Below are 14866 nucleotides of genomic sequence, written 5' to 3' on the forward strand. Positions count from 1 at the left end.
GTCAACATGGGCCAGAATCCCTGTGGAACAATTTCGACACCTTGTAGACTCCACGAATTGAGGCTGTTCTGAGGGCAAAAGGTGGGACGGGGGGTTGCAACTCAACATTATTATATTTTCCAAATTATATACTGTCTATACACACCACGTCTTTATATTCTGGATTCTCACACATGCTCACTAATATATCTACTTGGATTGTTATGTCTTGATTTCTTGTTTAGATTTCTTAGATTATTTGTGTATTTGTGAGACATTCTACTGTTCTGTTGGACATAAGTAACATAAGCATTTCGCTGCACCTGTCATAGCACCTGCTAATCTCTGTACGCGACCAATAAACTTTGATTTGATAAAATGTTGAGTCAGAGTTGAGGGGAAATTGCTCTGGCCACACAAACACACCTACACAGGAACTGGAGAGAGGAACTCCTTATCTCCTTTCAGCTCCCGGTTAGAACCAGCTTTCAACATCATCCATACACACCACTTCACTGTCCCACTAAGGCCCTGTTCATCTGCCCTTCCTTCAGACCTGCCCACCCTTCTACCTGTCCTCTAAGAGAACTCACCTGCCACACTTGTCCCTCCGGTTGTGGTCCCCACCGCTGCTCAGAAGCAACTTCACACACTCCACATTACTGCAGAACGAGACAGGGGGAGAGGGACGATTGGAGAAAGCATTTTATAATCATGACAAATTATTTTTTGACGAATGCAGTGACCAACAGACCGACAGATACACCTGATGAAGCCCTTCCAACAGAAATGTTGAAATAAACTACACAGGAGCATTCAAAACAATGTCTGGGTGTTCATCTTACTTTCATCAGAAAAACACACAGAGAGAGAGAGAGAGAGAGAGAGAGAGAGAGAGAGAGAGAGAGAGAGAGAGAGAGAGAGAGAGAGAGAGAGAGAGACAGACAGAGACACAGACAGACAGAGACACAGACAGACAGAGACACAGACAGACAGACAGACAGACAGACAGACAGACAGAGAAGAGAGAGAGAGAGAGAGAGAGAGAGAGAGAGACAGACAGACAGACAGACAGACAGACAGACAGAGAGAGAGAGAGAGAGAGAGAGAGAGACTCACCCTCCAGCAGCGGCAGCATGCAGGCAGGTCCTCCCCAGTGCATCAGGGGTGTCGATCTGGAAGCCTGCAGACAGGGCCGAGGACGAGGGGTCGTTACTGAGGGGACACATTACGCTATACCTCCTTCCTACAGGGGCCGATGTACACAGGGAGGGAGGGAGGCAACAAACAGCCACATAGCAGGGAGGACAGTGAAAGAGAGAGGGAGAGACACAGGGGACGGGGAGAGACACAGGGGACGGGGGAGAGACACAGGGGATGGGGGGAGAGACACAGGGGACGGGGAGAGACACAGGGGACGGGGGAGAGACACAGGGGACGGGGGGAGAGACACAGGGGACGGGGGGAGAGACACAGGGGACGGGGGAGAGACACAGGGGACGGGGGAGAGACACAGGGGACGGGGGAGAGACACAGGGGACGGGGAAGTAGAGAATGAGACCGGTGTTAGTGTAGGGAAAAACAGACATGGTTACAAGGTGAGGTAAGGTGAGAGACAGGCAGGCTAGAACACATGCTGAGATAGTCTAATACTCTACTTCTATAAGTACTTATTCTCTGAAAGCACACAAAACAGAGGAAGAGGAAAAGACTGTAGGCAGGGGAAGCATGCTGGGAGTTAAAGAGTGTTCTATTTGTATTCCCATCACGCTGTCACACTTTGGTCCTCTGCCTAGAATCGGAGTATGCTGGGTCAAACCATTCCGGTCATTAAAGGGAGAGGGGGAGGGGGAGTTAACAGCTATGGATACTGAAGCCTATGAATATTGTCCTCAAACCACCCCTCTAACACTGTGGTTCAAGCCGGAAGTCTCCTCAGCACAAATAAATCACTCAGCATCAAAGACCTTCCTTTGTTGTTTTCCTATAGTAGAGGCCTCAAATCCTTCACAGAGCTCAGTGCCCCCCGGCCCTATGTGTCTGACCACACAGTCAAGTGAAACTGCGCGGCTCCTATCAAACAGAGCATGAGACTTCCAGACTGGAGCCAAAATGGTCTCTCCATAGAAGTTGGCCAGTATCTATCAAACAATCAGCGCTCTGATTTCAACAGGAGCAGTCACTAAGATACATTCTATTCTGCTGGGAGACAGCTAGCAATGAGTAATCAGGCTGGTGCTTTATCTGTGTATGCGCTGCAGGCCACTTGCCTGTCTGTGTATGTAGGCCCATTGCCTTGTATTGCTGTTGGAGGAACAATGTGACTCCAATTTGACCAAGGCTGAATAGTTCCCCCTATAGAGGAATGTAGGATTGGGAAGCAGCAATAACATTCCTGTTCTCCAGCCAAAGGAAGAGGACTTATAAAGTACGATTTAGTTTTTTTAACAGAGTACACACAGCCAATGGCTTAGTGCTGGTAGGTTACCTGAAGAGAGCAGCCAATGGCTTAGTGCTGGTAGGTTACCTGAAGAGAGCAGCCAATGGCTTAGTGCTGGTAGGTTACCTGAAGAGAGCAGCCAATGGCTTAGTGCTGGTAGGTTACCTGAAGAGAGCAGCCAATGGCTTAGTGCTGGTAGGTTACCTGAAGAGAGCAGCCAATGGCTTAGTGCTGGTAGGTTACCTGAAGAGAGCAGCCAATGGCTTAGTGCTGGTAGGTTACCTGAAGAGAGCAGCCAATGGCTTAGTGCTGGTAGGTTACCTGAAGAGAGCAGCCAATGGCTTAGTGCTGGTAGGTTACCTGAAGAGAGCAGCCAATGGCTTAGTGCTGGTAGGTTACCTGAAGAGAGCAGCCAATGGCTTAGTGCTGGTAGGTTACCTGAAGAGAGCAGCCAATGGCTTAGTGCTGGTAGGTTACCTGAAGAGAGCAGCCAATGGCTTAGTGCTGGTAGGTTACCTGAAGAGAGCAGCCAATGGCTTAGTGCTGGTAGGTTACCTGAAGAGAGCAGCTTCTGGCAGCAGTCTGAGTGGGCGTTCATAGCAGCCAGGTGCAGAGGAAACATACCATGGACCCCTCGTCTGCAGAGAGAGAGAGAGAAGTCTTTACTATAAAAGGCATACTGTACCTCTGTACTACACGAAAACAAGTGAAAGGAAAGGGAAACATCCATTGCCCCACACACACACACACCTTGTGCAGTCAGATCCGCTGGTGAGGAGTGTGTTAATGAGGAGTTCGTGACCATAGCGAGCAGCGATGTGAAGAGGAGTGTTTCCTTCCTTGTCCACACTGTCAATCTCCCCACCTACAGTACAATAAGACTAGTGAACTAAGACATACTGTACACACACACACACACACACACACACACACACAGGTCTTACCGTTCTGGATGAGTGTCTGGGAGCGAGTGAAGCGGCCGTGGACTGCTGTCATGTGGAGGGGGCTCTTCCCATCCCGACTCTGAGTGAGAAAGACAGAAAAAGACCAGGAGTCTGAATTCTAGAATGAACAGTCTAATACAGATACACTGATCCAGAGAAAATCAGTGAGACCATTCATTCGCTCACCATTCTTAGGCACTAGCCTCACCTGGACGTTGACGTCAGCCCCGTTGTTGACCAGGAACTCCAGACAGAGAGCTCCGTGGGTGGAAGCTGCAGCGAAGTGCAGGGGTGTGAAACCCTTGTTGTTGGGCTGGCTGACGTTAGCCCCGTAGTCTATCAGTTCACTGACCACAGCATCCTGACCGTTGAAACAGGCCACGTGCAGAGCTGTGTTACCAAACGCATTGGCCTCATCTATCTGCAGTCACAGAGGAGCGGAGAACAAGTCATCATCATACTCCACACTATTTAAGTGTGTGTCTCTCTCCATGAGTGTGTCTCTCTCCATGTGTGTCTCTCTCCATGTGTGTGTCTCTCTCCATGAGTGTGTCTCTCTCCATGTGTGTCTCTCTCTCCATGAGTGTGTCTCTCTCCATGTGTGTCTCTCTCCATGTGTGTCTCTCTCTCCATGTGTGTGTCTCTCTCCATGTGTGTCTCTCTCCATGTGTGTGTCTCTCTCCATGTGTGTCTCTCTCTCCATGTGTGTGTCTCTCTCCATGTGTGTCTCTCTCCATGTGTGTGTCTCTCTCCATGTGTGTGTCTCTCTCCATGTGTGTCTCTCTCCATGTGTGTGTCTCTCTCCATGTGTGTGTCTCTCTCCATGGGTGTGTCTCTCTCCATGGGTGTGTCTCTCTCCATGTGTGTCTCTCTCCATGTGTGTCTCTCTCCATGTGTATGTCTCTCTCCATGTGTGTGTCTCTCTCCATGTGTGTCTCTCTCCATGTGTGTCTCTCTCCATGTGTGTGTCTCTCTCCATGTGTGTGTCTCTCTCCATGTGTGTGTCTCTCTCCATGTGTGTGTCTCTCTCCATGTGTGTGTCTCTCTCCATGTGTGTCTCTCTCCATGTGTCTCTCTCCGTGTGTGTGTCTCTCTCCGTGTGTGTCTCTCTCCGTGTGTGTCTCTCTCCGTGTGTGTGTCTCTCTCCGTGTGTGTGTCTCGCTCCGTGTGTGTCTCTCTCCGTGTGTGTGTCTCTCTCCGTGTGTGTCTCTCTCCGTGTGTGTCTCTCTCCGTGTGTGTGTCTCTCTCCATGTGTGTGTCTCTCTCCGTGTGTGTCTCTCTCCGTGTGTGTGTCTCTCTCCATGTGTGTCTCTCTCCGTGTGTGTGTCTCTCTCCATGTGTGTCTCTCTCTCCATGTGTGTCTCTCTCCATGTGTGTCTCTCTCCATGTGTGTCTCTCTCTCCATGCGTGTGTCTCTCTCCATGTGTGTGTCTCTCTCCATGAGTGTGTCTCTCTCCATGTGTGTCTCTCTCTCCATGTGTGTCTCTCTCCATGTGTGTCTCTCTCCATGTGTGTCACAGAGGAGCGGAGAACAAGTCATCATCATACTCCACACTATTTAAGTGTGTGTCTCTCTCCATGAGTGTGTCTCTCTCCATGTGTGTCTCTCTCCATGTGTGTGTCTCTCTCCATGAGTGTGTCTCTCTCCATGTGTGTCTCTCTCCATGTGTGTGTCTCTCTCCATGTGTGTGTCTCTCTCCATGTGTGTGTCTCTCTCCATGGGTGTGTCTCTCTCCATGTGTGTCTCTCTCCATGTGTGTCTCTCTCCATGTGTATGTCTCTCTCCATGTGTGTGTCTCTCTCCATGTGTGTCTCTCTCCATGTGTGTCTCTCTCCATGTGTGTGTCTCTCTCCATGTGTGTGTCTCTCTCCATGTGTGTGTCTCTCTCCATGTGTGTGTCTCTCTCCATGTGTGTCTCTCTCCATGTGTCTCTCTCCGTGTGTGTGTCTCTCTCCGTGTGTGTCTCTCTCCGTGTGTGTCTCTCTCCGTGTGTGTGTCTCTCTCCGTGTGTGTCTCTCTCCGTGTGTGTGTCTCGCTCCGTGTGTGTCTCTCTCCGTGTGTGTGTCTCTCTCCGTGTGTGTCTCTCTCCGTGTGTGTCTCTCTCCGTGTGTGTGTCTCTCTCCATGTGTGTGTCTCTCTCCGTGTGTGTCTCTCTCCGTGTGTGTGTGTCTCTCCATGTGTGTCTCTCTCCGTGTGTGTGTCTCTCTCCATGTGTGTCTCTCTCTCCATGTGTGTCTCTCTCCATGTGTGTCTCTCTCCATGTGTGTCTCTCTCTCCATGCGTGTGTCTCTCTCCATGTGTGTGTCTCTCTCCATGAGTGTGTCTCTCTCCATGTGTGTCTCTCTCTCCATGTGTGTCTCTCTCCATGTGTGTCTCTCTCCATGTGTGTCACAGAGGAGCGGAGAACAAGTCATCATCATACTCCACACTATTTAAGTGTGTGTCTCTCTCCATGAGTGTGTCTCTCTCCATGTGTGTCTCTCTCCATGTGTGTGTCTCTCTCCATGAGTGTGTCTCTCTCCATGTGTGTCTCTCTCCATGTGTGTGTCTCTCTCCATGAGTGTGTCTCTCTCCATGTGTGTCTCTCTCCATGTGTGTCTCTCTCCATGTGTGTCTCTCTCTCCATGTGTGTGTCTCTCTCCATGTGTGTCTCTCTCCATGTGTGTGTCTCTCTCCATGTGTGTCTCTCTCTCCATGTGTGTCTCTCTCTCCATGTGTGTCTCTCTCCATGTGTGTGTCTCTCTCCATGTGTGTGTCTCTCTCCATGTGTGTCTCTCTCCATGTGTGTGTCTCTCTCCATGTGTGTGTCTCTCTCCATGTGTGTGTCTCTCTCCATGTGTGTCTCTCTCCATGTGTGTCTCTCTCCATGTGTATGTCTCTCTCCATGTGTGTGTCTCTCTCCATGTGTGTCTCTCTCCATGTGTGTCTCTCTCCATGTGTGTGTCTCTCTCCATGTGTGTGTCTCTCTCCATGTGTGTGTCTCTCTCCATGTGTGTGTCTCTCTCCATGTGTGTGTCTCTCTCCATGTGTGTCTCTCTCCATGTGTCTCTCTCCGTGTGTGTGTCTCTCTCCGTGTGTGTCTCTCTCCGTGTGTGTCTCTCTCCGTGTGTGTGTCTCTCTCCGTGTGTGTCTCTCTCCGTGTGTGTGTCTCTCTCCGTGTGTGTCTCTCTCCGTGTGTGTGTCTCTCTCCGTGTGTGTCTCTCTCCGTGTGTGTCTCTCTCCGTGTGTGTGTCTCTCTCCATGTGTGTGTCTCTCTCCGTGTGTGTCTCTCTCCGTGTGTGTGTGTCTCTCCATGTGTGTCTCTCTCCGTGTGTGTGTGTCTCTCCATGTGTGTCTCTCTCCGTGTGTGTCTCTCTCTGTGTGTGTCTCTCTCCGTGTGTGTGTGTCTCTCCATGTGTGTCTCTCTCCGTGTGTGTGTGTCTCTCCATGTGTGTCTCTCTCCGTGTGTGTCTCTCTCCGTGTGTGTCTCTCTCCGTGTGTGTCTCTCTCCGTGTGTGTGTCTCTCTCCGTGTGTGTGTCTCTCTCCGTGTGTGTGTCTCTCTCCGTGTGTGTGTCTCTCTCCGTGTGTGTGTCTCTCCGTGTGTGTCTCTCTCTCCATGTGTGTGTCTCTCCGTGTGTGTGTGTCTCTCCATGTGTGTCTCTCTCCATGTGTGTGTCTCTCTCCGTGTGTGTCTCTCTCCGTGTGTGTGTGTCTCTCCATGTGTGTCTCTCCATGTGTGTGTGCGTGTGTCTCCGTACCTCCACAGCCAGGTTGAGCAGGTGTTTGACCACAGCGATCTGACCGTTAGAAGCGGCCGTGTGTAGGGGGGTGTAACCTCGCTTGTCCTTACAGCTGACCTCTGCCCCCTGGCTGACTAGCAGACAGACTACATCCAGATGTCCTGCAGGGGGAGCACCAGAGCACACTCACTGTATAATCATCCATTTAAAAAACAGAAATATTACCATCATATCATAAAGTACCAGTCAAGATTTTGGACACACCTACTCATTCAAGGGTTTTTCTTTATTTGTAATATTTTTTACATTGTAGAATAATAGTGAAGACATCAAAACGATGAAATAACACATATGTAATCATGTAGTAACAAAAAAAGTGTTAAACAAAGCAAAATATATTTTATATTTGAAATTCTTCAAAGTAGCCACCCTTTGCCTTGATGACAGCTTTGCACACTCTTGGCATTCTCTCAACCAGCTTCACCTGGAATGCTTTTTCAACAGTCTTGAAGGAGTTCCCATATATGCTGAGCACTTGTTGGCTGCTTTTCCTTCACTCTGCGGTCCAACTCATCCCAAACCATCTCAATTGGGTTGAGGTCGGGGGATTGTTGAGGCCAGGTCATCTGATGAAGCACACCATCACTCTCCTTGTTGGTCAAATAGCCCTTACAGAGCCTGGAGGTGTGTTTTGGGTCATTGTCCTTTTGAAAAATAAATTATAGTCCCACTAAGCTCAAACCAGATGGGATGGCGTATCACTGCAGAATGCTGTGTCACCAGCAAAGCACCCACACATCATCACACCTCCTTTTCCATGCTTCACGATGGGAACCACACATGTGGAGATCATCCGTTCACCTTCTCGGTGTCTCACAAAGAAACGGTGGTTGGAACCAAAAATCTCACATTTGGATTAATCAGACCAAAGGACAGATTTCCACCGGTCTAATGTCCATTGCTCGTGTTTCTTGGCCCAAGCAAGTCTCTTCTTCTTATTGGTGTCCTTTAGTAGTGGTTTCTTTGTAGCAATTCGACCATGAAGGCCTGATTCACACAGTCTCCTCTGAACAGTTGATGTTGAGATGTGTCTGTTACTTGAACTCTGTGAAGCATTTATTTGGGCTGCAAACTGAGGTGCAGTTAACTCTAATGAACTTATCCTCTGCAGTAGAGGTAACTCCGGGCTTCCATTCCTGTGACGGTCCTCATGAGAGCCAGTTTCATCATAGCGCTTGATGATTTTTGCGACTGCACTTCCAAGAAACTTTCACATTTCTTGAAATTTTCCGGATTGACTGACCTTCATGTCTTAAAGTAATGATGGACTGTCGTTTCTCTTTGCTTATTTGAGCTGTTCTTGCCATAATATGGACTTGGTCTTTTACCAAATAGGGCTATCTTCTGTATACCACCCCTACCTTGTCACAACATAATCAATTGGCTCAAATGCATTAAGAAGGAAAGAAACTCCACAAATTAACTTTTAACAAGGCACACCTGTTAATTGAAATGCATTCCAGGTAACTACCTCATGAAGCTGGTTGAGAGAATGCCAAGGATGTGCAAAGCTGTCATCAAGGCAAAGGGTGGCTACTTTGAAGAATCTCAAATATAAAATATATTTTGATTTGTTTAACACTTCTTTGGTTACTACATGATTCCATATGTGTTATTTCATAGTTTTGATGTCTTCACTATTATTCTACAATGTAGAAAATAGTAAAACATTAAGAAAAACCCTTGAATGAGTAGGTGTGTCCAAACTTTTGACTGGTACTGTATGTTCAAAAACGTAAGTAATCTTTTTTATTTTTACATTTACATCATTTAGCAGACACTCTTATCCAGAGCGACTTACAAATTGGTGAATTCAACTTATGATGCCAGTGGGACAACCACCTTTTTTTTTTATGGGGGGTGGGGGAAGAAGGATTACTTCATACTATTCCAGGTATTCCTTTATTAGGGGGTGGATCAGCTTTAATATTGCAGATAGATTGTAACTTCCATCAATGTAATTGTCTGCATCACTTCCAATTCCCCATGTTTTTTTCTCTCGCAAATATTTATATATACAGTGGGGAGAACAAGTATTTGATACACTGCCGATTTTGCAGGTTTTCCTACTTATAAAGCATGTAGAGGTCTGTAATTTTTATCATAGGTACACTTCAACTGTGAGAGACGGAATCTAAAACAAAAATCCAGAAAATCACATTGTATGATTTTTAAGTAATTAATTTGCATTTTATTGCATGACATAAGTATTTGATCACCTACCAACCAGTAAGAATTCCAGATCTCACAGACCTGTTAGTTTTTCTTTAAGAAGCCCTCCTGTTCTCCACTCATTACCTGTATTAACTGCACCTGTTTGAACTCGTTACCTGTATAAAAGACACCTGTCCACACACTCAATCAAACAGACTCCAACCTCTCCACAATGGCCAAGACCAGAGAGCTGTGTAAGGACATCAGGGATAAAATTGTAGACCTGCACAAGGCTGGGATGGGCTACAGGACAATAGGCAAGCAGCTTGGTGAGAAGGCAACAACTGTTGGCACAATTATTAGAAAATGGAAGAAGTTCAAGATGACGGTCAATCACCCTCGGTCTGGGGCTCCATGCAAGATCTCACCTCATGGGGCATCAATGATCATGAGGAAGGTGAGGGATCAGCCCAGAACTACACGGCAGGACCTGGTCAATGACCTGAAGAGAGCTGGGACCACAGTCTCAAAGAAAACCATTAGTAACACACTACGCCGTCATGGATTAAAATCCTGCAGCGCATGCAAGGTCCCCCTGCTCAAGGCAGCGCATGTCCAGGCCCGTCTGAAGTTTGCCAATGACCATCTGGATGATCCAGAGGAGGAATGGAAGAAGGTCATGTGGTCTGATAAGACAAAAATAGAGCTTTTTGGTCTAAACTCCACTCGCCGTGTTTGGAGGAAGAAGAAGGATGAGTACAACCCCAAGAACACCATCCCAACCGTGAAGCATGGAGGTGGAAAGATCATTCTTTGGGGATGCTTTTCTGCAAAGGGGACAGGACGACTGCACCATATTGAGGGGAGGATGGATGGGGCCATGTATCGCGAGATCTTGGCCAACAACCTCCTTCCCTCAGTAAGAGCATTGAAGATGGGTCGTGGCTGGGTCTTCCAGCATGACAACGACCCGAAACACACAGCCAGGGCAACTAAGGAGTGGCTCCGTAAGAAGCATCTCAAGGTCCTGGAGTGGCCTAGCCTGCACCTGAACCCAATAGAAAATCTTTGGAGGGAGCTGAAAGTCCGTATTGCACAGCAACAGCCCCGAAACCTGAAGGATCTGGAGAAGGTCTGTATGGAGGAGTGGGCCAAAATCCCTGCTGCAGTGTGTGCAAACCTGGTCAAGACCTACAGGAAACGTATGACCTCTGTAATTGCAAACAAAGGTTTCTGTACCAAATATTAAGTTCTGCTTTTCTGATGTATCAAATACTTGTCATGCAATAAAATGCAAATTAATTTTCTGGATTTTTGTTTTAGATTCCGTCACTCACAGTTGAAGTGTACTTATGATAAAAATTACAGACCTCTACATGCTTTGTAAGTAGGAAAACCTGCAAAATCGGCAGTGTATCAAATACTTGTTCTCCCCACTGTATATATATACATACATACAGTGAGGGAAAAAAGTATTTGATCCCCTGCTGATTTTGTACATTTGCCCACTGACAAAGACATGATCAGTCTATCATTTTAATGGTAGGTTTATTTGAACAGTGAGAGACAGAATAACAACAAAAAAATCGAGAAAAACGCATGTCAAAAATGTTATACATTTATTTTGCATTTTAATGAGTGAAATAAGTATTTGACCCCTCTGCAAAACATGACTTAGTACTGGGTGGCAAAACACTTGTTGGCAATCACAGAGGTCAAACGTTTCTTGTAGTTGGCCACCAGGTTTGCACACATCTCAGGAGGGATTTTGTCCCACTCCTCTTTGCAGATCTTCTCCAAGTCATTAAGGTTTTGAGCCTGACGTTTGGCAACTCGAACCTTCAGCTCCCTCCATAGATTTTCTATGGGATTAAGGTCTGGAGACTGGCTAGGCCACTCCAGGACCTTAATGTACTTCTTCTTGAGCCACTCCTTTGTTGCCTTGGCTGTCTGTTTTGGGTCATTGTCATGCTGGAATACCCATCCACGACCCATGTTCAATGCCCTGGCTGAGGGAAAGAGGTTCTCACCCAAGATTTTATGGTACATGGCCCCGTCCATCGTCCCTTTGATGCGGTGAAGTTGTCCTGTCCCCTTAGCAGAAAAACACCCCCAAAGCATAATGTTTCCACCTCAATGTTTGACGGTGGGGATGATGTTCTTGGGGTCATAGGCAGCATTCCTCCTCCTCCTCCAAACACAGCGAGTTGAGTTGATGCCAAAGAGCTCGATTTTGGTCTCATCTGACCACAACACTTTCACCCAGTTCTCCTCTGAATCATTCAGATGTTCATTGGCAAACTTCAGATGGGCCTGTATATGTGCTTTCTTGAGTAGGGGGACCTTGCGGGCGCTGCAGGATTTCAGTCCTTCACGGCGTAGTGTGTTACCAATTGTTTTCTTGGTGACTATGGTCCCAGCTGCCTTGAGATCATTGACAAGATCATCCCGTGTAGTTCTGGGCTGATTCCTCACCGTTCTCATGATCATTGCAACTCCACGAGGTGAGATCTTGCATGGAGCCCCAGGCCAAGGGAGATTGACTGTTATTTTGTGTTTCTTCCATTTGCGAATAATCGCACCAACTGTTGTCACCTTCTCACCAAGCTGCTTGGCGATGGTCTTGTAGCCCATTCCAGCCTTGTGTAGGTCTACAATCTTGTCCCTGACATCCTTGGAGAGCTCTTTGGTCTTGCCCATGGTGGAGAGTTTGGAATCTGATTGATTGCTTCTGTGGACAGGTGTCTTTTATACAGGTAACAAGCTGAGAACAGGAGCACTCCCTTTAAGAGTGTGCTCCTAATCTCAACTCGTTACCTGTATAAAAGACACCTGGGAGCCAGAAATCTTTCTGATTGAGGGGGGGTCAAATACGTATTTCCCTCATTAAAATGCAAATCAATTTATAACATTTTTGACATGCGTTTTTCTGGATTTTTTTGTAGTTATTCTGTCTCTCACTGTTCAAATAAACCTACCATTAAAATTATAGACTGATCATTTCTTTGTCAGTGGGCAAACGTACAAAATCAGCAGGGGATCAAATACTTTTTTCCCTCACTGTACATATACACATACATACATATATACATACACATACATATACATATACATTTCCTTTAAAAAATATATATTTCCCTTTATTACTTTCCAACCCCACCACCCCTTCCCTAATTGGAGTAAACTAGTGAACAACAATGCTTAGGCCTCTACTTCCAGCTTATACATACTATATACATTTTATGGACACAGTCAATTTTACAATAATTATATTTTGTTTGTTTTTACTCCTGAACTTCCTCTACCCTCAACCTCTCCGATCATTTTCATGATGTCCATCCGGTTTGCAAAATCACACAAAAATTATCAATGGAAATCAAATGTATCAACCCATGGAGGTCTGGATTTGGAGTCACCCTCAAAATTAGAGTGGAAAACCACACTACAGGCTGATCCAACTTTGATGTAATGTCCTTAAAACAAGTCAAAATGAGGCTCAGTAGTGTGTGTGGCCTCCACGTGCCTGTATGACCTCCCTACAACGCCTGGTCATGCTCCTGATGAGGTGGCGGATGGTCTCCTGAGGGACTAAAGCATCCGCCAACTCCTGGACAGTCTGTGGTGCAACGTGGCGTTGGTGGATGGAGAGAGACATGATGTCCCAGATGTGCTCAATTGGATTCAGGTCTGGGGAACGGGCGGGCCAGTCCATTGCATCAATGCCTTCCTCTTGCAGGAACTGCTGACACACTCCAGCCACATGAGGTTTAGCATTGTCTTGCATTAGGAAGAACCCAGGGCCAACCGCACCAGCATATGGTCTCACAAGGGGTCTGAGGATCTCATCTCGGTACCTAATGGCAGTCAGGCTACCTCCGGCGAGCACATGGAGGGCTGTGCGGCCCCCCAAAGAAATGCCACCCCACACCATGACTGACCCACCGCCAAACCGGTCATGCTGGAGGATGTTGCATGCACCAGAACGTTCTCCACGGCGTCTCCAGACTCTGTCACATCTGTCACGTGCTCAGTGTGAACCTGCTTTCATCTGTGAAGAGCACAGGGCGCCAGTGGCGAATTTGCCAATCTTGGTGTTCTCTGGCAAATGCCAAACGTCCTGCACGGTGTTGGGCTGTAAGCACAACCCCCACCTGTGGACGTCGGGCCCTCATACCACCCTCATGGAGTCTGTTTCTGACCGTTTGAGCAGACACATGCACATTTGTGTCCTGCTGGAGGTCATTTTGCAGGGCTCTGGCAGTGCTCCTCCTGCTCCTCCTTGCACAAAGGCGGAGGTAGCAGTCCTGCTGCTGGGTTGTTGCCCTCCTACGGCCTCCTCCACGTCTCCTGATGTACTGGCCTGTCTCCTGGTAGCGCCTCCATGCTCTGGACACTACGCTGACAGACACAGCAAACCTTCTTGCCACAGCTCGCATTGATGTGCCATCCTGGATGAGCTGCACTACCTGAGCCACTTGTGTGGGTTGTAGACTCTGTCTCATGCTACCACCATTGATGAACCTTGGAGAGTTCATCAATGAGCATGACGCCTTGATAAGTTCCTTTCCTGAGGATGGCTCACCCCTCACAGTTCTGGGGGACTTCAACCTCCCTATGTCTACCTTTGACTCATTTCTCTCTGCATCCTTCTTTCCACTCCTCTCCTCTTTTGACCTCACACTCTCACCCCCCCCTACTCACAAGGCAGGCAATACGCTTGACCTCATCTTTACTAGATGCTGTTCTTCTACTAATCTCACTGCAACTCCCCTCCATGTCTCCGACCACTACTTTGTATCCTTTTCTCTCTCGCTCTCCTCCAACACTACTCACTCTGCCCCTACTCAGATGGTAATGCGCCGTCGCAACCTTCGCTCTCTCTCTCCCGCTACTCTCTCCTCTTCCATCCTATCATCTCTTCCCTCTGCTCAATCCTTCTCCCTCCAATCTCCTGATTCTGCCTCCTCAACCCTCCTCTCCTCCCTTTCTGCATCCTTTGACTCTCTATGTCCCCTATCCTCCCTGCCGGCTCGGTCCTCCCCTCCAGCGCCGTGGCTTGATTACTCATTGCGAGCTCACAGAACAGGGCTCCGGGCAGCCGAGCGGAAATGGAGGAAAACTAGACTCCCTGCGGACCTGGCATCTTTTCACTCCCTCTTCTCTACATTTTCTTCATCTGTTTCTGCTGCTAAGGCCACTTTCTACCACTCTAAATTCCAAGCATCTGCCTCTAACCCTAGGAAGCTCTTTGCCACCTTCTCCTCCCTGCTGAATCCTCCTCCCCCTCCCCCCTCCTCCCTCTCTGTGGATGACTTCGTCAACCATTTTGAAAAGAAGGTTGACGACATCCGATCCTCGTTTGTTAAGTTAAATGACACTGCTGGTCCTGCTCACACTGCCCTACCTTATGCTTTGACTTCTTTCTCCCCTCTCTCTCCAGATAAAATCTTGCGACTTGTGACGGCCGGCCGCCCAACAACCTGCCCGCTTGACCCTATCCTCTCCTCTCTTCTCCAGACCATCTCCGGTGACCTTCTCCGTTACCTCACCTCGCTGATCAACTCATCC

At 47.8% G+C, this 14866-nt stretch overlaps 1 protein-coding gene across 3 annotated transcripts in view; it reads right to left on the bottom strand.

Moving 5' to 3' along the window:
* LOC121554985 (serine/threonine-protein phosphatase 6 regulatory ankyrin repeat subunit B) overlaps positions 1-14866 on the bottom strand; it is a 68549-nt gene that overhangs the window by 20472 nt on the left and 33211 nt on the right. For 2 of the 3 annotated variants that reach the window (XM_041868727.2, XM_041868730.2), the window contains exons 7-13: positions 7103-7245; positions 3572-3784; positions 3364-3442; positions 3170-3284; positions 2975-3057; positions 1099-1225; positions 573-641 (exon numbers count right to left, since the gene is read on the bottom strand). In XM_041868727.2, coding sequence (XP_041724661.1) covers positions 573-641; positions 1099-1225; positions 2975-3057; positions 3170-3284; positions 3364-3442; positions 3572-3784; positions 7103-7245 — 829 coding nt within the window. The remainder of the gene's footprint in view (positions 1-572; positions 642-1098; positions 1226-2974; positions 3058-3169; positions 3285-3363; positions 3443-3571; positions 3785-7102; positions 7246-14866) is intronic. The other variant, XM_041868728.2, reaches the window with a different exon arrangement.

Source organism: Coregonus clupeaformis, chromosome 40 (genome assembly GCF_020615455.1).
Source record: "Coregonus clupeaformis isolate EN_2021a chromosome 40, ASM2061545v1, whole genome shotgun sequence".
In the NCBI taxonomy this organism is placed as follows: Eukaryota; Metazoa; Chordata; class Actinopteri; order Salmoniformes; family Salmonidae; genus Coregonus; species Coregonus clupeaformis.